At 46.8% G+C, this 24,583-nt stretch overlaps 1 protein-coding gene across 2 annotated transcripts in view; it reads left to right on the forward strand.

Annotated features, from left to right (window-relative positions):
• The window catches only part of SNX9 (sorting nexin 9), a 126,588-nt gene extending 108,655 nt beyond the window's left edge, over window positions 1-17,933 (forward strand). For both annotated transcript variants that reach the window (XM_043593111.1, XM_043593113.1), the window contains 7 exons: window positions 677-780; window positions 4,649-4,726; window positions 8,927-9,003; window positions 10,314-10,403; window positions 12,233-12,347; window positions 14,154-14,245; window positions 16,197-17,933. In XM_043593111.1, coding sequence (XP_043449046.1) covers window positions 677-780; window positions 4,649-4,726; window positions 8,927-9,003; window positions 10,314-10,403; window positions 12,233-12,347; window positions 14,154-14,245; window positions 16,197-16,244 — 604 coding nt within the window. In that variant the 3' untranslated portion in view covers window positions 16,245-17,933. The remainder of the gene's footprint in view (window positions 1-676; window positions 781-4,648; window positions 4,727-8,926; window positions 9,004-10,313; window positions 10,404-12,232; window positions 12,348-14,153; window positions 14,246-16,196) is intronic.
• Window positions 17,934-24,583: the final 6,650 nt, after the last annotated feature.

Raw genomic sequence — 24,583 nt, forward strand, 5'->3', positions numbered from 1 at the left:
ATTATGTTGGGATGATTTTTTCAGGTTGGCATTTTTTATATCCTCAAAGAACTGAGTTGTTCGGTATCACTCAGATGGTTGTGTATCCAGGTCACTTTCTCCAATTCATTGAAGTACTTATTGGAATGAATGAATAAACTACCCGATGGTACCTCCACCAAATAAGATATTCACGAAACCATGATTTCATTTCCTTTAGAATGATTTTAGTTAAAATTCACAGGGAATTGAGGGGGAACAGAAGCAGAGTTAAAATTTAAATGGCAGATTTTTAGGTAATTGTTTTTAAGTTTGTTTATTCTGAGAGAGAGAGAGAGAGACAGTACAAGTGGGGGTGGGTCAGAGAGAGAGAGAGAGAGAGAGAGAGAATCCCAAGTAGGCTCTGTGCTGTCAGTGCAGAGCCTGATGCAGAGCTCGGTCCCACAAGCCACGAGATCATGACCTGAGCCGAAAGCGAGCTGAAACCTGAGCCGAAATTGGGCACTTACCCGACTGAGCCGCCCAAGTGCCCCTTCAAGCCTGAGTAAAGGGCGTTGCTACAGTGCCAGAAAACCACTACCCGTGGTTATGTTTGGTGCACGTCTCCCCGACCGTGTTGATTTTTCTTGTCTTGCACATCACACTGACCATGTGGTAGCAAAGTTAAGGACATGCCATCTTGTGTTTCGCCCCACAGAGAACAGAAGTGTGATGCCGTCGGTAAATTCACCAAAGCCATGGATGATGGTGTGAAGGAGCTACTGACCGTGGGCCAGGAGCACTGGAAACGGTGCACAGGACGTAAGTGCCATCCTCGCGGCCACTTCTGGGTTTGTAGGTGGCAGTGCAGGCCCCGTTTTGTGACCTTTACCACATTGGGGAACCGTCCCCTCAAACAGAAATGCACGTCATGCAGTAATGTCATACCCATGGCTCTCTGGTGACTCTCACTGGTCAGCCCTAATCAGATGACGGAAGACGGACTCCAACAAATCCAGTTCAAGAACTCTCACAAAAATGTGTCCCCTTAACTGTTTCTAGTTATTTGGGGTTTATAATCTGTGAATAATGAATCCTTTCTTCATGTTTAGAGAATGCTTCTTGTTTTTAATGTCATGATTTTACATTGTAATGTTAATCCATTTGGTAAGATTTGTTTATAGAAAGTTCTTCAACTTACAAGGGGTTACATCCCAAAAAGCCCATCCTAAGTGCAAAACACCCTAAGTTGAAAATACATTCAATACACTTACCCTCCCGAACTTCACAGCTTAGCCTGGCCCCCCTGGCTCGGGACGCTCGCATCAGCCTGCAGTTGGGCAGAGACGTCTCACACAGGACCGAGACGGTTGAGCGTCTCATACCGGACTCAAAGTGACAGAATGGCTGCACGGGTGCAGAATGCGTGTCGTGTGGTCGCCGGCTGCCCAGCATCACAGACAGGATCCTCCCATGTGTCCCCGGCCCGGGACAAGATCCAAATTCAGAATTCCAAGTACGGTTTCTGTTGAACGCATACCACTTTGACAGCATCATAAAGGCAAAACATTGTTAAGTCAGGGACCACCTGTATATGGCTACAGACCTAATATTTAAGAGAAAGCAGGATGCTGGGTCAGACGAGGAGCAGGGTGAGGGCAGGTGCTCCGCCAGCCACTGCCGTCTGCCTGCACTTCCCTGTTCTCGAAGACTTCGTGCCTCCCCCGGCCCCCTCCCCACGTGGCCTTGGTTTCTGAACCGTCATCCTGCTGAACCTTTGTTGTCTTGCAGTCAAGTCCTTGCAGCTCTTGTCACATAGCCCAGGCTAGAAGCAGTCAAGCGTCGGCCGTGGGGTCAACACCCCGCGGCTGCCCTCCCACCTCTAAGGCCCAGCAGGCTTCACAGACCCGGTCACCGCTGCACAAGTGCTCACGTGGCTGTCCATGGCCATAGACTCTCGGGAGCTTCCTCCTCTTTGCGTCCATCCCGCCCTTATTGCCACAAGGCCTCCAGAGCCCCAGAGAGAGAGAGCTGAGCTCTCATCATGGTCGCTTGTGATGATCTCTGGAGAAAGAGGTGCCGTGAGTCCTAACTCACCTAACCTAGTACTAAGGCTAGTAGGTCAGCCATGAGGCTAGTATCTAAGAATTTTCTGGCTTTCAGCTCATACACCCTATAAGAATACTGGTTGTATTCAGGGTTTGGGTGGGGTGGGGGGTTGATTGTGTGTTTTAATAAAATGGCTTCTACTTTGAATTACAAAAATAACACCCACTTTTAAACTATGGTACTCAGCATAGGAAGGAGCTTAATTATCCATTTTGTGAAGTATTTTAACAGGTGGTATTTTTCTTTTAAATGAGGGGAAAAGAATAAAATCGGAAGTCAAAAACTAATTTTAATGAATAAGAAACTGAATGTGGGGTAACTGGTGAATGAATTATTAAGATACCACAGCAGAGTTAATAGCAATATTAAGATCTATTAAATCCAGACCCTAGCACAGCAAAGTTCATAGCAGTGTTAAGATCTATTCAGTCCAAGCCCTTATTACATCAGGAATTGGCAAACTGTGGCCAGCAGGCCAATTCTGGCCTGGGGCCTATTTTTGTAAAAGTGGAACACGGCCATGCCCGCTTATATACGTACTGTCGTGGCTCCTTTCCCATTACAGTGGCAGAGTCAAGTACCTTCGACAGAAACCTGTGGCCCCACAGAGCCTGGAATATTTACCGTCTGGCCCTTTGCAGGAAAAAAAGGCCCTGTTTACCGAATGGCCCTCTGCCACTCACATAATACTTTATATCAACAAAACCACTTGTGTGCCAGCTGTTCGTGCCCGGGGGGCAGACGCTGGGAGTGATAACAGTTGCTCCTTTGTCATGGCAAAGACATATGATGCTGTACCCTAAATATAGAAGTAAGCCCCACACGGCAATGTATACAAATGCAACACTAGAAAAGAAAACCCGCTCAGGCCTTGGGTCACAGGGAGCTAACTCAGCACGGAAGGGGGAGTGACATTCACTCAAACAGTGATTTCATTTTAAGATAATTAATTTTAGCTATAAGCTCTTTTGAGGCCATGATAATAAATCATTTAAATTGTAGATTCTTTGAAAGATGTTCCCTGTTTTTTAGAAATATTTCAAGTGCAAATCCTCCAATCAAAATTTCAAGGATATCACAAAAATCTGGGTTTATGATTTCTTTTAAAGAGTTAAATCCCTTATGTCTAATATCTAGTCAAGTTCAGGTTCCATATGAGCCATAAGGCCAGATTTATGAAATAGAGGATATTGGTGTAAGGCTGCCCTTTTTGGTGTGGGGGGAGAGGGAGAGTTGAAGCACTTGATTTGGGATTTAATTTAAGCATATCTTCTTTCTTCTTTTCTCTCAAAAGAGTGTCTTAAAATTGCTGATTTGTAAAGTGAGAAATGTAGCACATGCTTGGTGTGGTAAAGCACCTGGCAGGTGTCTTTAACCCCACGTATAGAGGCAAAAACTGAGTTACAAAAAGGTAAACAGTTTATTAAAATTAAGCCAATATGGGACGCCTGGGTGGCGCAGTCGGTTAAGCATCCGACTTCAGCTCAGGTCACGATCTCACGGTCTGTGAGTTCGAGCCCCGCGTCGGGCTCTGGGCTGATGGCTCAGAGCCTGGAGCCTGTTTCCCATTCTGTGTCTCCCTCTCTCTCTGCCCCTCCCCCGTTCATGCTCTGTCTCTCTGTGTCCCAAAAATAAATAAACGTTGAAAAAAAAAATTAAAAAAAAAAATTAAGCCAATATGGTTTGAATTCATGTCTCTTGATTATTGCGGCTTATAGACCATATTTCAGATTTCTCTGGACTAGATGTTTTTAAAGACATTTGAATCTTTCTTCTTTAAGATAGACCCTGCACTAAGCCTTCAAATGCAAGTAAGGCTTTCTTTTGAAAAGCACTTGGTGTGTTGAAAGGGATTACTTACAGATGCAGAGAAAATAGCCTAAGATGGACTCTGCTCAGAGTTTTCCAGAGTGACTGTAGAATTCTAGAATGTTAGCACTAGAAGGACCTCAGAGATCATTTCATTAATCATGTTATACAGATGAGCAAGCTAAAACCCCCCTCCCTGGTCCTGAGTCCTTCTGCCATATTTTTCTCCACATGTTGCTGCTTTCAGTTATTTATTTATTTATTTAATTTATGCAAATAATCGTTCATACATACATAACAGTGAGGAAAGCAATGTATTCGGAATCACACGTGCCAAACCCACCATTTGTTGGCCATGTGACCCTGGGCAAGTCCACTCGCTTTATCTGAGCCTTATTTTTCTAACCCACAAAACCAAGATGTGGAGTCTCCGCCCGGTAGATGGGTTGTCGTGGTGATCGGGTGATGTACATGAAAAGTCCTCTGTCAGCCGGACATCTTCCAAATGAGCTCCCGGTCGCGGCGAAGGATGCGGGCGGTGGTGACGGTGGTTAATAATAATAGCATCCGCCATTTACTGAACCATCCATGAATAATGAATTTTATTTTTAAAAAATCCTTTGTTCAAAACAATTTTATTAAAGAATATAGACTATTTTGAATCATTTCAAATTTCTTTCATGATAAAAGTAATCACTTTTAGGAAACAGTCAAAGCCCATTTCAGTTTGCTCAGAGGACTGGTTAACCGTGCATTCCTTTTTCTCTTCCAGCATTACCCAAGGAGTATCAGAAGATAGGAAAGGCTCTGCAGAGCTTAGCAACAGTGTTTAGTTCCAGCGGTTATCAAGGTACGTCTGTGTCTATCTGTCTTGGGGCCATAAGTGTCTCGCATACCAGCCACCCCTCCAGCCTCTTGTAGGCAGACAGAGACTCCGCAGTGAAGGGCCCTTGTCACCGACACTTAAATTGGCTGGGCTGCTCCACTCAGGACTCCTGCAACCTCACTTCATTGCTTCTGAGAAGAGTGGAGGGTTGGTACACTATGTATTTTCTTGCTGGCCTTCTTCGCCTTTCTTTGTGCTCAGGCACAGCTCTTGCGCTCGAATGGGCAGCTGTGATACGTCAGCCTCCGCCCTGGCTCTCATCTCCCCGCCAAACTCAGAAGTCCAGTCTTCCTGTTACAAAGGCCAGAATTCACCAACGCGGTTTGGAGGGAAAATTTGACTAAGTAACAAATTCACGTTGCTTTCTGTCTCTCCGCAGCTTATAATTATTTTCAACTTGTCCCACGTTGTAGATCTTACCTGTGGTTTTTCGAATTCATTGTACGTTTACATTGCCCACACTTGCGAGAACAAGCCAGCCATTTCCCCTTATGTTTTGGTTTGCTTTTGCTTAGTTTGCCCTGTGGAGCAGTTAGGGAGTCCAGGTATCTGTCAGGTGAGTGGCAGTTCTTAAATCTGAGTGTGTCCCATCACTTACAGAAATGATAGAATTGGTACTTTGGCCGAGTTCTGTATCCCAATTCCTAGGGAAGATAGGTCTTTGGATGTCAGTGTCTGAGTATCTTCAGGAACGAGACATTAGTCTCTCACCAAAATGTGTTGGGGCTGCTGTGTATGAATATTTCTTTTTGGCCTGGCTGAATTGTGTCTTATAATCCCAACTTTCAGATTGATGGGAGCGTTGAAGATTAGTTAATCGGGCCCCCTTTCAAGATGAGGAACGTAGGTCTGGCAAGATAAGCTTCTGGCCAGGGTGCTACGGGGGTTGATGCAGAGGCCAAGTCTAGGACCACATCCGCTGCTTGGGTGCCGGCAAGACCCTGAGAGCACGGTCATCTTTGTGGTTCTGTAGTGCGTTGACGGGATGAGAGCTTTTGTTCTGAAGACGCTGGACCCCGATCGTGCGCTCACATGTCAGAGCTCACCCGAATCTGCGCCTTCCTTAAGCCTCACCTGAGAGCTGGGTGTCTTCCGGCCCCGCCCTCACTTCCCTCCATCACCTCTTCCTGCACACAACCCGTGTGGGGGAACTGGCCCTGCATTTGGGGCTCCCCAGGCTCTAGTCCCTCACAGCCCACATGCAGCGCCTCCCGTCCCCCCAGGGCTCCTCTGCCTGTGGAGGGCTCCCTCTTCCACCCGCGTGGCAGGCTCAGCCCTTTCTGATTTTAGTTCATTTGGATTTCTTCATTCCTACAGTGCTTCAGTGACTCGAAGGGAAAGTATGGCTTTTGAGTTTATGTGATATTATTACGTTGAGAGCAGCAGTCTTATAGGTGTCCCCATCCAAGCTAGAATGGAACCGCTCCAAGATTAGATTTTTAAGCCCAACAATGATCCTTCCAATAGCTTCCAAGTTTGTATAATACGTGGACCCATATTTGAGGTCTTTCGTCCCTTGAAGTCACGTATAAAACTTAAAAATCATTCAGAGCTAGATCACAGAATGTGTAAACAGCAGTTCACTCACTGGTTCTCCTGGTCGATGCTGGGAAAGACACATCACTCCCTCTTCACTAAATGTGATATTTATAGAGGGTGCAGATAATTTAAACCAAAAGTCTTGAAAAGGGGGAAACAGAAGACATTCGGTAATCTGAGAAACGGTTCCTAAAGATCTTCTTTGGTAACTTTATAAAATCTTCCCATATATTTCTCATTCTGTATGTGCATTTTAGTGGAGTCTGTGTACCTTCAAAATGACCAGCTTCTCTCCGGCGTTTTATGTCTTCTGTAATTTCAGCCTGAAGCGACCTAGAAGAAAGGAGGGATAGAGAGGGCTGCAGGGGGGCAGTAGAGTGAGGCCCCGACAATATCAGGACATCCTAGAGGGGAGGAGACAGTAAGAGATGACCTTCTCCACGGCGCCCACCTGTGTATTCCCTTCCGAACCACAAACCACACTCAGAGAAGCACTGTTTGCTTTCTCCATGTTTTCTGTGCTTAACACTATCTTCAGTGCGTTGTCAAATACTCCGGTTGCAAGTGGCACTTTGCCAACTACTAAAAGTACTCCATGTCATACGCTTTGTGTTGAATATCATTCACCTTACTAGAGATCTTGTTCTGAAAGAACTTTTCAAGACTGGCCTTTGACCTTTCAAGGCAAATGAAGGTCAGCAGAGTTGAGTTCTGTGTCTCATCACGTGTTCCTTTGCCCACACGTGCTGGCTTCTTGGGGCAGCGCTGCACTCTTTGATCTTGAAGTAATTCAGATGATTCCAGTTCCTGAGAACATCTTGGATTATGTTAACTATAACTTTCCACACTCCCTTGAAGAATACATGAACTAATTACTGGAACAACACGGAGACCGTTAGCATGGCCTTTGCACAGATCTATGAGGCGCTTCATATCCTTATGGATTATCATGGAAAAATAACTGATAAAAGTATTTAAATGGTTATCTTTGGGGGAGAAGAGGAACGGGTACAGAAGCTAGACCTCTAGACCTCTAGTTTTATCTTGTTCCGTAGATCCTACTTTGGAACGATGTGAATGTTTTACATTTATTTTTATATTTGTTGTTTTACTTTTATTGTTAGAAAACAAATTTAAATGAAAATGTAAAAAAAAAAAAATTCCTAAAAAGCAAAAGCAAAGTGAATCATTGGATGCATCAAGAGGAGGGCATAACCATGTAGAGAATTACTTCAGATCACCTTAAAGCAGCGAATTTTGATTATACGTCCCTAGTAGCAGGTGTCTTAAAGCCAAAAAAGACTTCAAAAATCTCGTTTTTCAGTAATCATGTAGTTAGCATAAAATGTTGGTATTGTTTTTCTAAAGCTTCTAAAACTATTTCACGTACTGTGGGGGAAAGCAAATACATAATTCTTTTACTGTTGTTAGGAACCAAGTTTTAAAAGAGAGAAACATAAAGATCAAAAGTTTTAAAACCCATTATGAAAAATCCTGTAGTCCTAAATTTGAATGGGAAATGTCAATATGAGTTCATTAGGATTTCCCTGTTTTTAAAAAAATGCAGCTTGCCTCACTCTGCACGTTGAAAAGGCCCCGAAATATCCAATCCAGGAGTGAGAAGCGCCTCTAGCGCCACCCACAGGGGGATTTCTGAACACTGCGCTCCACCCACATGAACCAGAGCTCCCCGCAGAAAGAACTCAGATGCCAGGTCGAAGAGCCTTCCGCTGGCCTGTAGAGAGAAAATTTGAGCATTAGTGCAAGTAATACTTTCTGTGAAGTGAAGCTTATCGAGTACGTTTAAATCCAGATTTCAGTGCTTTTTTAAAAAGTTGATCTCCGTTACCTTTAGGGGACTGGTTAGAATAACTCATTATTCTGAAAATGGTAAAGAGAAGGAAGCATTTCATGTGCTTTTTCTCGTCCAGTACCTCACGGTAAGCAGATAGCTGATAAAGGAAGGTTCCTTTTTATAGAAGTGCTTCCGATCGAGAAAGAGTAATAGAAGCGGAAAAGCAACAGTTTACAAACCTGTCCTCAAATAAAAAATTGAGACTGTACAGGGAACCGAGGACTGTGTTATCACCACAGAGACAGTCAGCAGAACCCAGACTGTAGGTAGCAAGACAAGTACCCGGTTTCTTCGACACCCGAAAAAGAAATTTGCAAGAAAACAAAGAGGGAGGAGAGAGAGCCTATAGACTGAAGAAACACTTAGGCTCTCGGCCACCTGGACGTTCTTTGCATCCTGAAAGCAGCCACCTTGATTTCGGACATCAGGGAGCTGCACACCGCCTGGATAATTTATGTCGGGAACAGTTTGTCTTTTCTACAGTGTGGTGTTGGTATCGTCCTTGCTTTTGAAGAGTCCTTATCTTTTAGGTAAAAATTATGAGTGAACTGTGACATGGCCAGCGAAAGAGGGAGGTAAGGAGTGGATGGTACAGGTGAAAAAAGACTGGCCATGAGCTGTTCCTTGGGAAGCCAGGTGGCGGGTAGATAGCAACTCATTACGCTGTCCTCTGGTTTTGAAACGTGTAGGATTTTCTAGAATAAAATTTTTAAAATAAATGAAGTGAAAATACAACTTACGACCACTGATGTCACTATAATGATTTCCAGGCGAAACGGATCTCAATGCTGCGATAACAGAAGCAGGAAAGACTTACGAAGAAATTGCCGGTCTTGTGGCAGAACAGGTATCCACTTAGACACGCGATTCCAGTAAAGATTTCATGCTGTCGAATCCACATATTTAACCTAACCTGTTTTAAAACAAACTTCGCAAATAGATATCCTTCTCTTTTCTATCCCTGTGTATCTTTGTTAATGGTATTTGGTAATAGCTTTTCTTTGGTTAAGCAAAAGTGCTAGATGAATGTATCCTCAGGAAATCTAAAGGAGAGTTACAGAGAGGGAAGGAGGCACACCATTAGAGACTCTTAAATACAGAGAACAAACTGAGGATTGATGGGGGGTGGGGGGGAAGGGGAAAGTGGGTGATGGGCATTAAGGAAGGCACCTGTTGGGATGAGCACTGGGTGTTGTATGGAAACCAATTTGACAATAAATTATATAAATAAATAAAAAGAAAAAAAACTAAAGGAATACCTTCCGGTGTCGATGGCTTGGATCCATCCTTCACCCACAGGGGGTTGGAACATTATAGCAAGAACACTGTTCAAGTCACTGTTTGGACCCGTTGTCTGAGCCTTGCTTCACTCAGCTGGTAAATGGTGATGGGAGAGCCTGCCTCGTAAGGATCTCAGCAGTCAGCAGCTCACGAGGAGAACATACCTGCTGTGGCCCCTGGGAAAGGCAGGTCCTTGTAACAGCCACGTGGCTTTTATTGGGGTCTTCAGTGGCCCAACTCCAGTTCTTTTGTATAGACAACAGATCAGAAATTCCCTAATGGGGGATAACCATGTATGTTGTTTCAAATCCCTAAATTAAAAAAAAAGTTTTTAGTTCAGTTCTTGAGATATATCCTTGTGCACGCACATTCATGTTGGTCATTGACTACCTCTGTTTGTTATAAAGAGATTAATTTTTAGAACTGTGCATAACATAACTATTAAAAATTATAATTCAAAAAAATTGAAAAATTTTAGGTTGCCACGTAAGGTGATCGCCAGATTTTTAATTATATTTTACGTTTTCTGCTAAAATTGAGACATTGATTACATCTTATTTGCTCATATAAACAGACAGTATTAACTAGCTTTTTTCCCGCATAATGTTATATTGAGCCACCTCAAAATAGCTGATTTTACCAATCAACCTAAAAATTATCTGATGTTCTATAATTTTCTCTTCAATCTACAACTGAGAGTGTAATAGCCTTGGAGGGTTGTTTTCTTACAGGAAAACTAGGCTGAATGCATAGCCCTTGACCATAGTAACTACTACCTGGGGGCTTGGCTGACACAGCCCTCAGGTATGACTGTTTTCTTGTCCTCCATTGCCTGGATTTCTCTGCCAGTAATAACCGATCTGTGTCTTATTACAGCCAAAGAAGGATCTCCATTTCCTCATGGAATGCAATCATGAATATAAAGGTTTCCTTGGCTGCTTCCCTGATATTATTGGCGCCCATAAGGTAATTTGATCGCAGAAGATGACGCGGGTGAATCCGGCTGCCACTCACGGCCACCTGCGCGGTCCCTGTCTGTCAGCACAGCCCTGAGTCAGGAGGGGCTTTCCGAAATAAGCTGGAAACTGCTCGGTCTGTTTAAATAGTGAGGTCCCCGTAACACGTTTAGATCATGGGGGAGTTTCTAGTTTTTTTGATTCTATAAAAAATAATTTTGAGGAAACAAAAATATGAAAAACGCTCCTTTATGCACATGCTTAGGTCAAGTATCAAACAAAATAATCCTGCTGTTTGAAGTTGAAGACAATGTTAGGGATACTGCTTTCCCTTTGTGAGACCCCTGTAAGCTGCTTGGGCAAATCCTCTGAGATCCTTCCCTATTGATATGAAATAAGATGTTCTGTCCCTGGGCCTGATGAAGGGCTTCCTGACTAAAACTTCAATGGTCAACCTCAATTTTATATTTTTAGGGTAATAAGAAGGAAACTGTGTAGTTCCCATCGTGAAGGTATTTTTAAACTGAATTTAGAAATGTTTTAGGGTGTCCTCACATTTTGATTCTGGTTAATTTTTCTCTGTTTCAGATTCTATATTATTTTAGAATGTGGACTGATTTTATCCACTCTAGTACTTCTCTAGGGTATTGTGATGTGCTTGGGTTTGTTAGGAAAATCTCCACAGAGGGCTGGTCTGTGACCCTAACAGTCCTGGCACGAGGCCCCGTTAGCCTTTGACTCTGATAACGGAAGTGTCAGGAGGGGGTGGCGTAGGTAAACAGGAAGCTCTGTGCAACTTCCGATCTTTTCATACAAAACTCAGAACATTCTCCTTACAACCCACCCGTCGCCGGACACTTCGGTGTTGCCACATCTTGGCTGTCGTGGGTAACGCTGCAGTGATCCTGACGGTACAGTTATCGCTCTGAGACCATGTTTTCATTTTCTTCAGATACGCGCCCAGGAGTAGAATTGCTGGGAGAGTAGACCTTAAAAATGCTCATCATAAGGGGGCGGAAAAAAAAAAGCTTGTAACCGCGTGAGGTGAGGGATGTCAATAGCACCGTGGTAATCGTTTTGCAGTATATACAATACGTCAGCTCCTACAATGTTGTGTGTCAATTATAAATAAAACTGAGAGGAAATTAAATAAAATAAAAATCTCAAAACAAAACAAAACCCCAGCTCAGAAGGGTTAGCTTGTTGTAGGGATTGGTGCCAGCACTTAAGAGTTTTGGGCATGGAGCCTGATGTATGCGCGAGTGTGAAGTTTTTCCTTCCAGACAGCTCTAATGAGCTCTCTGATGGTCCTGGAGTGGGAAACATTTGGCAGCTTTCACAGCTACCTCCATGTGAGTATTAATCTGAAATCGGTACGGCGCTCCTCGCAGAAACCGGAGTAAAGCTGGTGACCCGCCGCTCCAGGACAGCAGAGGGGGAGAGGCCCCGGGCGCATGCGCTCGTCCGTGTCCCTGATCAAACGACTTTGCAAACTGCTAATGCCTCTTTCCCTCTTCCGTACCACTCTTGTCCAGGCCCTGACTCTGGCTCACAGATACTACAGAAATAAGAGCGCTGTTTGGTTTTCTATTCTGTTGTGGCGTTAAACAGTCCCATTTTAGCTTAGTTCTGTATTTCAAGAAAAGCAACCTTTTTGCTTCCAAGCGACTTACGGGAAGTTACAGTTAGGTGCTTTCCTGTGTTCTTATTTTGTGGGGACATTTTTTTCTTGTTGAGTAGCCAGTCAGGTAGAGAATATGTTGGCACTGTTCTATTTTAGATTAATGGCTAATCCTTTTAGCTCTGTTTTATTCATACTCTTGCATTTGTATTTCACAGGCAGCGATAGAAAAAGTGAAAGAAAGTGACAAACTGGTGGCAACTAGTAAGATCACCCCACAGGACAAACAGAACATGGTGAAGCGAGTTGGTACCATGTCTTACGCGTTGCAAGGTAAGAGAGAGGTTCGTGCACAGCTAGCGGAGATTTTAAGCCCCACCCCCACCCTCAGCCCCCAGCAAATCTGCTGTTCCTGCTGGAGAGAAATCCAAACGTGAACCACAGCTAGTAGGTAACCAAGCGCTGATTTAAAGTATTCTCATAAGCCCGTTGTTTGCAGGATCCCAGTGTTAATGAAGATTTGTAATATTTATTTATTCTTTTGCACATTTCCCTGACATAACTATGGATGACAGCCTGATCAAACCTGTACATGTTTATTATCTCTTAGAGACAGTGAAAATTACTTTTATAACCCTTAATATTAGCTCCTTTCGTAACACCGTGTGAGATTCCCAAATTCGGCTTTTAGCACTTTGTAACCTGTGTCCCCCAGGACGCTAGAATGTAAAGGGAGATTGGACATAGCGTTTTCAGCAAAGTTTGTTAATAAAAAGAAGATATTCGTTAATTTTTATATATTTGAGTGCTTTCCAGCAGAGAGGAGCAGTGAACAGACTTTTCCTGTTTTGACGGGCGGGTAGAACAGGTGTAAGCAAAGGAGAAGGGGGAAGGATGTTCTAGTTGGAACAAAAGCACACGAAAGAATGGGACAAGATTCTCTCCTCTTGGCCTTCGGGCAGAAAGTATGCCTGCAGGTTGTTGGGGAGTAAGCGTGGTGATTGTGGAGGGCCTGGAGAGCCAGGCCGAAGAGCCTAGACTTGACATGGGCATTAGGAAGCCACTAAAGGTTTGATGTTGGGGGCCAAGGGGGTCCACTGCTTCTGCAGTCCGAGAGTTTGAGGGGCTGACAAAGACGTGGTGCTCAGAGAAGAGAAGGGCCCATTTACAGACTTCGCCAGGAAACACCCCTCGGGGCTAGGGAACTAGTGGGGCAAAGAGAAGAATGTCTGGGAGATATCCAGAACTAGGGCAACTAGAGGCAGAAATGGGAAAGCCTGGGTGAAGACTTGGCTCTCGAAGGGTTTGCAGTGGGGAATTTGGTTTGAACTTGTGTTTGAAGTTACCCAAATAGATAAATGAGAAGCTTCGCATGACTCCAGCTAACACGAAACTCAGGACAATTCCCTTTTTGTAGGAATTGGTGCCAGCAGCTGGCTTTCTGGGCACAGAGAACAAGGGGAAATGCAAGGTGGAGGTGTGAGAAGTCCCCTCCAGAGTTGGTGATGGGATGGGGGTGGCACCGAGAGACCAATTTCCACAAGGGAGTCATTTGTGAATCGATGGATTCAGCAAAGATAAAGAACGGGCGTCAAGTCCTCTCGCCTGGTAAGGCGCCGAGTTCCAAGAGCCCTGGTGCTCAGGGCAGCGAAGCTCTGTTACAGAAGAGGGTTTCTCTGTGTCTCATCCATCTGCACAGCTGTTCCAGGGCACCCCAAGAAACCTGCCCAGGCAGGGGCCGCGCGAGGGGGAACAGGGCAGGACCCACGAGGTGCCTTGCTAGGTCCTCCATAACGCGATGCTCTCAACTGCATTGTTGTCTGCAGAGAATAACCACCAAGTCAGCCTTCTGCTCGATCGGTTCTGTTGGGACGGTAGTCCACACGTGCGTGACCATGTCAGGCTTCTTAGTATCTAACACGTAAATCCACAAAACTCATCTCTCTGCCCGAAAGTATTGTTTGCCATCAACTGCTCAGATTTTCTAGCCTCTGTATAAAGTGATTTGTCAAGAACTGCCCCTGCCCCGAAGCCAAGCAGATTAAATCCAGTTGATGACGGATCACAACCCAGCAGAGAAACCAGGTGTTGTCTGTTGAAGTTCAGGGGTACTGATTGATGTCTTGGGTTTGGTTGTAGCTGAGATGAATCACTTCCATAGCAACCGGATCTATGACTACAACAGCGTCATCCGCCTGTACCTGGAACAGCAAGTGCAGTTCTACGAAACAGTAAGTTGGCCGCCGGCCCCAGGCCCTTTGCACGCACGTACACACACACACACACACACAGAGGAGGATTTGTGGTCACTTAACTTTGACCCTACAGAGTTAACCTGTTTGTATTTTTTAATCCTAAGTATTAAACCAAAGGAGGTTAATTATTGGGTGTGTTTTTTAAAACCCTTTTAATTATATCTGCCTTTTCCTTTTCGAACGGTACAGCATTAGAAAAGGTTTCTCTTCAGGAAGAAGGAGTACTGGAGGCTGGTTGTGAGGCCCCCGTAAGTCCTTTCTGGGAGGTTCCCCACCCCCGCAGCCTCTCTGTGCCGAGGGAACAGGGAAGGGGAAGGGGCCTGGCACCACAGGCGGCCTGTGGGAATGACGTCTCCCTGTGCACCGAAGGAACTTCGGACAGAAAACAAGCGAGAGGAAGAAGCCCCAAATGGTTTCATTCAGGAAACCGCAACAGAAACGTAAACTCGTACACTCTGCGTAGTAATTTTATCGTTGACCAGGGTGTACAGTCAGTAAAGAACCTGGCATGTAAGTGGAAACTCAGACGTCGGAAGACAAGTCCTGTCACTGCGTGATTGACTGTGTGTGTTGGCCGCCCGTTTCTTACTAAGTTTTCCACTGTTTCCTCGGTATTATCTCATGTATGTTCAGGATGGTGGTAGGCAGGCCCCAGACTCCCGCCCACGCACGCGTCCTCTCTGGGCGAGACAGCGCCGAAAATGTCTGTCTCCGGCAGACTCTTGAAAGGAAGCTGTGATTGGTGTGCTCTCCACGTGGTGTGAATTGCGTGTCAGAAGCGGCTGGTTTTGGCGCTGAGTTTCTGGAAAGAATTCCCTTCCGCCTTCGAATCCCCTGCAGCGTGGTTCCTGGGCTCTCCGGCTGCACGCTCCGTGTTAACCGGTGCCGCTGTAAGGTTGCTTCTCATCGTGTGTTGGAATCACAGATTGCATTTGTTCTACGTGAGAAAAGAATTGAAGGCGAATTGCTGAAATTCTGATAATGTTGATTTGTTCAGTAATCTGAAGCCCAAGTGAGGTGTAATTATCAATGACCTTGTGACTCACAGTAGAAACCCGTGCATTCAATCACCGTCCTTGTTAGATGCAACAAGTTTTATGAGAAAGTAACCCTTAAGTTGTAAAATGCGCATATTTGTTCACGGAGCAAACACTTATTGAGTACCTATTATACACCAAGCACGTATTCCAGATACTTAGGCTCCAAGAATGGTGAAGACATCTGTGTCCTCAAGGACCATGTGGTCTCCTTGGGGGCAGGGTAGACACATGATCTCCTCCGCAATACAGCACTGGCCGTAACGGTGCACCTGTGTGCTGTCTCCACATTGGCGGCCCAGCAGCAGGCGGGATCAGAGAGGCGCGCTCAGCAGAGGGGCCTCAGGAGTCCGTGGTGTCCAGCAAGGCAGGGGGATCTGGGCGAGCCTGAAACCCGCTCTCTCTGCCTCACTGGAGGGAGAAGTGAGTAGCCTGGCAGTGTGGCTCCCCAGGGAGGAAGGGGCCGTGCTGGGAAGAAGCGGCACACTCTGAGCTCTCAGGAGGTCTCTCTGGCTGCCTGGTGCTGGAAGAGACTAGAAGCATAGCCCGGCTAAAGTATTTGTTTTTAAAAAATGTTTTTCATGTTTATTTTTGAGAGAGAGAGAGAGACACAGAGTGTGAGCGGGGGAGGGGCAGAGAGAGAGGGAGACACAGAATCCGAAGCAGCTCCAGCCTCCGAGCTGTCAGCACAGAGCCCGACGTGGGCCTCGAACCCACAAGCCATGATGAGATCATGACCTGAGCCGGAGTTGGGCACTCAACCGACTGAGCCGCCCAGGTGCCCCTCAGCTGGAGTATTTGTAATGTTTTACTCATAAGAGATGGAAATAGTAGAATACTATGAATTCGTAACAGGCGTGATCTCTCAAGGTTGTTTCGTTTTTCACCAGATTGCAGAGAAGCTGAGGCAGGCCCTCGGCCGCTTCCCGGTGATGTAGGACAGAACGGCACACGAAGCGAACTCCCAAGTGCTTCTTTCCGACCTGGGGCAACGCAATGTGATGTTTTTCCCCTGTCATCAAAATCAAAAAGGAAGGAAAGAAAACCAAAAAGAAATAGAGTTGCAAAAAACTGCATCTACTTTATTAACCAACTGAAACGCACCGGTTACTTAGGGATAGTCTTGTTTTGTTCATTTCCACATCCGTTATTAAAACGATGGAAATCGTCTCTATTTTTGGAAAGTACTTAAAGTTATCAGAATTTTGAACAGAAGATTAGGGGTTTCCCCCACCGATATTTTACATAAAACTGTAATTTTTACGTCGCCCACGATCTTCTGGTTCTTACCCAATGTCAGGTAATTACTAATTGCTTTCTTAAAAATATGAAGTATGCCAGAATAAAATATATATATGTTCGTATATTTTTATAACTCTTTTCAGTCCTTTGGGATTCCTATTTAGGAAAACCTACATGCCTTTCACTGACATATTTATGACTCGGGCGCTCATGTCTTCGGGAGAGAGGAAGCAAAGGGGGGCTCCTGGGGCGGCCGGCCCCCTCGCGTACAGCTCGGTGGTGGCCCGTGGTCCCATCAGAGCACGCGCCTGGGCAGAAACTGAGGATCAGATTGACGTGCACCCACTTCCCTCAGGACCATTTCGAGTGTCCCCTCCTTGGGGAGGGCTCGCTCTCCTGGAGCTCCCTTCCTCAGCTTGGTTAGGGCATGGTTCTTGCCAGAAAGACTATGTTGAGAAAGTTGGGGATGTTTCTAAAATCATCTGACCCGGCTCCTCTGCTCCCAGTGGTGGAGCCGCCCTGCGGACTCCTGTGCTCGGGAACAAGTGCTCGGGCGGCGGGTGGGGGGAGACACACCTTCTCCCCCAGAGCTTTCACCTCGAATCTGAGCCGACAGTGGCTCAGTCCGGCCGCATGAGAAACGTGTGAGAGCGTGATTTGCCACTTGATTTGGATGGCAGACTAGCGGGCCGAGGGTATTCTCTGGAAAAAATGAAAACACAGCTTAGTCGACCTCTCTGTCCGCACCACATCGAAAAGTCTGGGGACCCCTAAGGGTGACAACCTGAATAATACACAGTAACCCCCAGAGCTTTTATGTTTAAGGAGTACAGAGTGAAAGTCTCCCTGACTGCATCCCTAAACTTCAGACAGAATTTTTCTGATCACTAGGACTCCAGTTAATGGCATAAAGCAAAACATAATCTTTCTAGACTGTCAGCTTTAAATCTGAACACTCACAGACACTATCTTCCTCCTGCAGACGAGCATGTCTGTCCTCCACAGTTGCCTTACTGCGTTATCTCCACTGCTTTCGTTCTCCTGACCTGATGATTCTAGCATAGAAAATGAAAGTTTTGGGCCAGCACAAATGAAATGAAACCAAAAAATAAGTAGAAGAGGAAATCAAATGAACATGAATATGAGAATTTCTTGTTCCTTAATATCACGGGTTTTGTTAATGTTTTATAAGTAATTTTCCCTATTTGATTTTTCTTTTATAAAATCTCATAGAACAATGTTTATGATACAGCCATTTAATATATGTACAAATTGTAAAGAATATGTATAAATGTTTTACACAAATGTAAGAGCATGTAGAAGCCAACATATAAATAAATTGTTGAAAACTGTACAGTAAATTCTGAAAGCACATTTTCAAAACACTTTGGTGTTTGTGTGATTTTTTTTTTTTTAATAATTGCTTCTTGCTTTCAGCTGCTGAAAAGAGTCCAAGGAATGAATTTGTCCCCAAAACTGAATTCTCCCAATAGGAACTGATCATTTAATTCTTTAAGTCAGAGTTATCAGTCCTAGAAGCATGTCCTAATCACCAGAGAGCTGTAAGAAACAGATACTGATGCCCAGTGTATTCGGGTTCTGCAGAGAAACTGCCTACAGAGCGTGTATGTGTGAGTTCCCTAAGTAACAGGAGTTTGCGCTTTGTGATATCTTATAACTTAATTCTATGGTATGAAAATCTTATGTTACATGATAAGGAATAAGAGAGGAAAGAAATCAGGTACTTGCTTTACACATACACAGGTATTCAAACAAAAGAAAGAGAAAAGATGACCGTTAAAATCCTTTTATCAGGCACCCAGCAGTGGCAGGGTTAGGGTCAGCCTCGGTGAGTGAAGTCTGTTGCTGAGCCCATGCATGACCTCCATCCCTGCCACCATGGCCACTGGGTTCATGAGCCCACTGGGACAGGACGGAGCAGCTGGAGAGGGAAGCTGACTGGTATCCACAGAATGGATCGTCCTATCCGCTTGATTATTAACATCCTCTTCTGCTGAAGTCACCCTACGGTGGGCATTTATAGGACACAAATATCTTCACTTTTTGGAAGAGAGGACCATCCACATTCCTCTTCCCCAAATTTCTTGTCACCAGTTTTTCCAATCTGACCATCCAGCCAAACCGTTGGCCCCAGCCCAAGAATTGATACATAATTGCACATCGGGCCATTTCTCCTTCCAAGCAAAGTGAACGGCCAGGTGTCCTGCACAGGGTTCCGCCACTGGGAGGATCGCCCTTCACCGTGTCCTTTAAGGATGTCCCCGGGAGGGTCCATAGTGCTGCCGCTGTCTGCATTCGGGTGGTGTCTATACGTCGGGCAGAACCTTCTGTCCCCCAGGCCTGAGCCTTCTCGTCCCCGGCAGCTGATCTTGGAGAACTCCCCAGGAGGCCATCGATCATCCTGGGAGAGAGAAGATGATGTGGCAGGAGTGGGGACGTGGGCATTTGTGCCGCTTTCTCCTGTAGCTTCCTTGTGCCTCCGGGGCCTGCTCGGGCCCGATCGTATATGCCCCCCTTCTGTCGGATGATGGAGTGCTGCTGTGCGTGTCCAGCTCCGTGTCCTGCTGGGTCAGCCGACACGCAGCTCGTGGCGGGCAGCTCGGGTCTCCTGGTACCTTGGTGGCCCACGGGGTAAGCGTTCAGTCTCTCCTGAGGCCGGATAGCGAGGCAAGAACTGTGTGGCACAAGGGGAGTGGTTATCTGTGGAGGAGGACAAGGCTTTGCCCCCAGATCCCAAATACTCACCTACAGGGCACTGCCAGAGGCTCCAAACAGCATCCCTGTCTGCTCTGACATTCCAGGCGCAACGTGCTCGATCATACGGCCCCAGCCGCAGAGCAGATCGCACGGCAGCCTGGACCTGCTGGGGAGCTTTCTCCCCTTCTGGACCCCGTAACAAATACCTGCACACCCTGTGGCCTAGTCAAGTCGATACCTCCCACATATACCGATTTAACTGGTCCGAGGAAGGGGCCAGAAAAAGGAATCCAAGGAAACAAGATGACCTGAGGTGCTGAGAAAAATGGTAGCTGACTGCAAGCCAGGCAAAGTAACAGGAGTTTGAAAGTGAAAAATCACCCACTGAGCGTCGATACTTGGACGATTCTCCTGCAAATGGCAGCATGTTAAGGACCTAGGACATACTTCACTCTCTATGGGTTCAAACACATGTGGTTCTTACATGTTGATGTCTCGTTTTCATTTGTATCAACCGTTAGATGTCACAGAAGAGCTATAATTACGGAATATGATATTTACCGATCTTGACCATGTAAAAATCAGCGTTTGGAGAGGAGGGGTCAAGGCACGGTGGAAGAATGGGTGAGTCTCCTTGTCGAGCAAGTGACACTGGTCACCTGCCACCAGAAATGGCAGTCCCCGGATGTCAGCCCCCTGCAGGATTCGCAGATGTCTGGGGCGCCAAGGAGGACACGGCTCAGGCACTGGATGGAACGAACAGAACACTTTGCTCACAGAGAAGGAGCAGACAGAGGTCAGCTGCAGTAATGAGTGTCGGTCCCCAGCGGCCAGCGGGTCTCAACTGCCGCAGATACAGGGGGACGGTCTGTGCACACGCCTCTCGCACAGCAGATGAAGGGCCCCAACCCTCCCCGCTGGGAACAGATAGAGCAGGGAGATTGGCCAGGTGCCAAGGGACACACGATCGGAACAGAGAAATACACATCAAGCCTGGAACAAGGGAAGATACTCCCGCATGAAATATGCCCCTTTGAGTCTTAATTTTTTCAACCTGTTGGTTTCAAATCCTTTTCTCCAAGACAGTAAGGCAAACTTGAGTTCCTCTGGCGGGCAGGGTGGGGCACTTTTCCACTGGTCTCTTACACTCTGCCTGGCTTTGCCGGCCGTGCCCAGAATGCTGTGCCCAGACTGCTTTGACCAAGGTCATTTCTCAGGGCTGTTTCCAGCAAGCATCCCTGGTGGATGACATAATGTCTTCTTCCTGGAAGAAAAGCAGCCTTGCTTGCTGCTTGCTGTGAAAGCTGCAGGCTCCTCTCCTGTGATAGGACCCACTGCATGTGCAGGCATCCCTCGGGGTCTTCTGGTCCCCCTGCCCCCCAGGGACCTGCAAGGTGGGAAGAAGCTGGAGCTCACGGTGCTTGCTGCACCGTGGGTAATAAAGTCTGTCGTCGGACTCGCCTGAGCCTCCTGCCAGCATCCATAACCTGGTAACAGACTATTTGCTCGTAAATAGAACATAACCAAACCCCAGACCTAGCCGTTACTTTTGTATGAAAACATTTTTAAAACAAAAGAATATGAATAGAGCCACCAGCCACCAAAAATATATACATTTGCATAGATGGCTAAAGGATGAGGAAGAATCTTTCACACTCCCCCAGCAAACGGTATAAAAAAACCAGAGGAACAAATTGAAGTTTTAGCAAAGCAGGAAGGAGATTCTTTTCCCCCAGCTTCGTCGGGATATAATTGACGTATAATATTGTATGAATTTAAGTGCAGAGTGTGATGGTTTGATATCTGAATATGTTTGCAAACGATTAACCACAATAAGGTTAGTGAACATTTCCATCACCTCCTGTAGCTACAATTTCGTGTGTGCATGGTGAGAAGTTTTAAGAGCCCCTCTGTGAACAACTTTCGAATATATAATGCAGTGTGTCAACTGTAGTCCTCACGCCAGACATGGAGAATATTTGAACGTCGTTGACGATTCACAGGACAACCAATGAGCCTGTTTGAAGGCCATTAAACCTCTGGGATGAAGACTTTTGGCTTTTCAGCCAATAGTAAGTTCAAAGGTCCTGAGGGGGAAATACATGCCCATATCGTACAGGGTGAGGGGGTGGACGGGGAGGAAGCCAAGTTCAATGAAGCAGTCGGTCTGTAGGGTTTGCAGACTCTGTGGGTGGGGAGACAGACAGGTAAGGTGTGTAACTTGAATCCAGGGACCCGGGCTATGCAAGACCAACTGCTTTTAAGTGTGGAAGTACTGTTTCGTTAAAGGTTGAAGGCTGGCCACCCGGTTCCCCACCCCCCTGCCCCTGGAGCTGCCCTGCACAGGGAGCCCCTGGAGCCGAGTCGGGGAAGCCCGGGAAGTAGGGCTGGTGGTGAGTCATTAATTCTGGAGAAAAGCCACTGACTTACTGAAAGTAATACTGGTTTACCAGTAAGCCAGAGTCATGCACTTCTCCTCTGGGGATAAAGTGATGTCACAGCATCTGGTGCTGAACGTGGACACAGAGGCCTCACTGTTGGAAAGGATCGCAGCCCCATAAGTTGTCCTCACAGTGGTTCTCAGCCAGAGGTAACGGGCCCCCCCCAGGAGACATTTCCTGAGGGCGTTCCTGTCATCCGGTGGGTTGAAGTCAGAGATGCTGTTGAACATCCTCCGATGCACAGAATAGCCCTCACGATTAAAAAAAAAAAAAAAATACGTACCCAAACTGAGAAACCCCACTTTAAACCAAACAGACAATTGCTCTTTCCTGGGGATCAAGAGGTGGTTTCAGGTACATACAGAAGGTGCTCGATAAATGCATGTGGAGGATACATACAGAAGGTGCTTGATAAATGCACGTGGCTGAGGATAAAAGGCTATTATCGGTAAAACCTAAAAGAAGAGCCCAGGGTAGTGCTGGAATAGAGGTGACCGGAGGCGTGCCAAGGCTTAAACCACAGCACTTAGACCAGGAAGCGGAACGTAAGCTAACGGTGAGTTTCTCTAGTGGTTCTTTGGGGGTATGATTATGAGTGGTCTTTATTGTAAAATTACACTTTTTGGAGCTTTTTAAAATAGCTTGTATTATAATTCAAAGTGTTTAAGTTCTTACAGCGATTTACTTTCCCGCATCCTCTGTTCCCCGGATACTTGTTAGTACCAACGCCAGGCCGGGCGCTGACTCCCTCCACGCTCGCACACTCAGCGGGTGCCGGTCAGTTCAGCCCCGGCGCAGAGGAACCCGCGAACGTGTGAAGACCGTCCTTCCCCTGGAGAAACCCTTGGTAATAAAAAGAGGCCTGAATTGTGCGTTGGAGCCCGGGACTCTGGTCCCAAGTCTGACGCCAACGTCTGTCACCTTGAACAAGTCGCACATGCTCTCTGACCCCGGGGCCCCTCCTCCATGGACTGCCAGGACGAGAGCAGACGTGTCCCAAAGCCCTTCCCAGCACTGGGATCCTCCGTGAGTCACTTACGGAAGAGTGGGGTGTGAGCGTGAGGCACCGGGCCCCCTGGCCTCTGCCGGGGGCAGCACCTCTGTGATACAGCCACCCCTGGGACTTGGACAGCCGCCCCCAGGCACCCCTCCGGGACACGGTCCCCGTGGGCTTCAGGGCAGGGCAGGGTGTGTCCCAGAACCCTCTGCTTTCGTCACGTGTCAACTCTGCCCTGCTGCAGCACCTCGCACCTGGCAGGGGGTAAAGGTGAGCTCAAGAGCAGACGCGATCCAGGGTGAACGTCGGGGTGCCCTCTTTCTGCTCCAAACCTTGATTTCAAAACGGTCAGCGAGCACTGACTGCAGCAGTAACGAGGTGGGGGGATGGCGGCTGACGCTCTCCCATCTTCCATCATAGTCTCTGCCCTGTTTTCACCCGCGGGGACATCAAAGTCCAGGAACCGCCCCCTCTGCCCCAGGCCTCCCCAGCTCCTTCTGTTCCACGTCTGGAGCGTCAGTAAGCATTCACTGACTCCCTCTGCCTTGGCAAACCCTGATCCCTCACGGATGATGACGGAGCCTCATGGTCTGATTACTTCCCAGGGTTGGTGTAGGTTGAGTTACAGGAAAGGGAACGGTTCTCTCCGACGTTTGTGGAAGTCCTTGCCAGCAGCCTGGCCCACAAACACCTGCGCCTTCCCAGCCACACCCGCAACAGCACAGTCTCTCAGGAGAGTCCAGATCGGCTGAGACCCTTCGAGCTTGTTATCCGAACGGTAAACCCAGTATCACGTGATGTAGTTTGGCTGAAAAGCTAACCTCAAGCACGGGACAGACCCAGAGGGAGGCCTGGGGCCTTGCTAGAATTCAGTCCCGGAGCCTCCCGGATGGAGGGCAGCCGGCACCTGCTCCCGGCCCACTTTGGGGTGAACTCCCGGTTTGCCTACTTCAGATTATTTTTAAATGGACTCTCTGGCACCGGTATGTTTTGGGTGGTCAGACACTAATAACATTTTTCTATTTTGTTTCTTAGCCATCAGAATGTAAATAATTTCCCAGTGAAGATCTGAAAAAAAGTGGTTAATAGAAAAGTTAGGGATGCAGGTGTACCTACAATCACACATAGATAGCTCTGTTCCTGGTTAACCCGCTTCCTAGTTCCTACTCGTGCAGATAAGGAAACACAACAGTCTCAGGCTAAATTCAGTTCACTCCCTCATTTAACAAATGTTGGCTATTAGGATTATGTATTCATCTGGGCCTCAAGGAGATGCCACGTCTTAGGCACAGAGGGCCATGGGGCAGCTGGAGGGACGGCAAGCAGGCCTGATACTGTAGAGAGCAAGATGGAGTAACTCGTGTCAAGCAGGGGCCGATGTCAAGCAATGACACGAGCATTAAGGGTACCACAGCCACCAGACATCAGAGACCAGCACAAGCTGACAACACCCCAGCACTGAGAACAAGCAGAAGAGGAGGTCTGCAGGGGCCCAAGACTGACAAAATCTCTTTAAAAAGGGAGGGTTTTTCCAGCTGCCGGACTCTTCAGACACCGACCCCTCTATGTCTGACCACTTTAAAAAGGCAGCTGCCGGGGTGCCTGGGTGACTCAGTCAGTTAAGTGGCCGACTTCAGCTCAGGTCATGATCTCGCGGTCTGTGAGTTCAAGCCCCGCATCAGGCTCTGTGATGACTGCTCAGAGCCTGGAGCCTGTTTCAGATTCTGTGTCTCCCTCTCTCTCTGCCCCTCCCCCGTTCATGCTCTGTCTCTCTCTGTCTCAAAAATAAATAAACGTTAAAAAAAATTAAAAATAAATAAATAAAAAGGCAGCTGCCGCCAAAGGCTTTGCCGGAATGATCCCCGAACAGAACTGGGGT

This window comes from Prionailurus bengalensis, chromosome B2 (assembly GCF_016509475.1).
Source record: "Prionailurus bengalensis isolate Pbe53 chromosome B2, Fcat_Pben_1.1_paternal_pri, whole genome shotgun sequence".
NCBI classification, from domain to species: domain Eukaryota; kingdom Metazoa; phylum Chordata; class Mammalia; order Carnivora; family Felidae; genus Prionailurus; species Prionailurus bengalensis.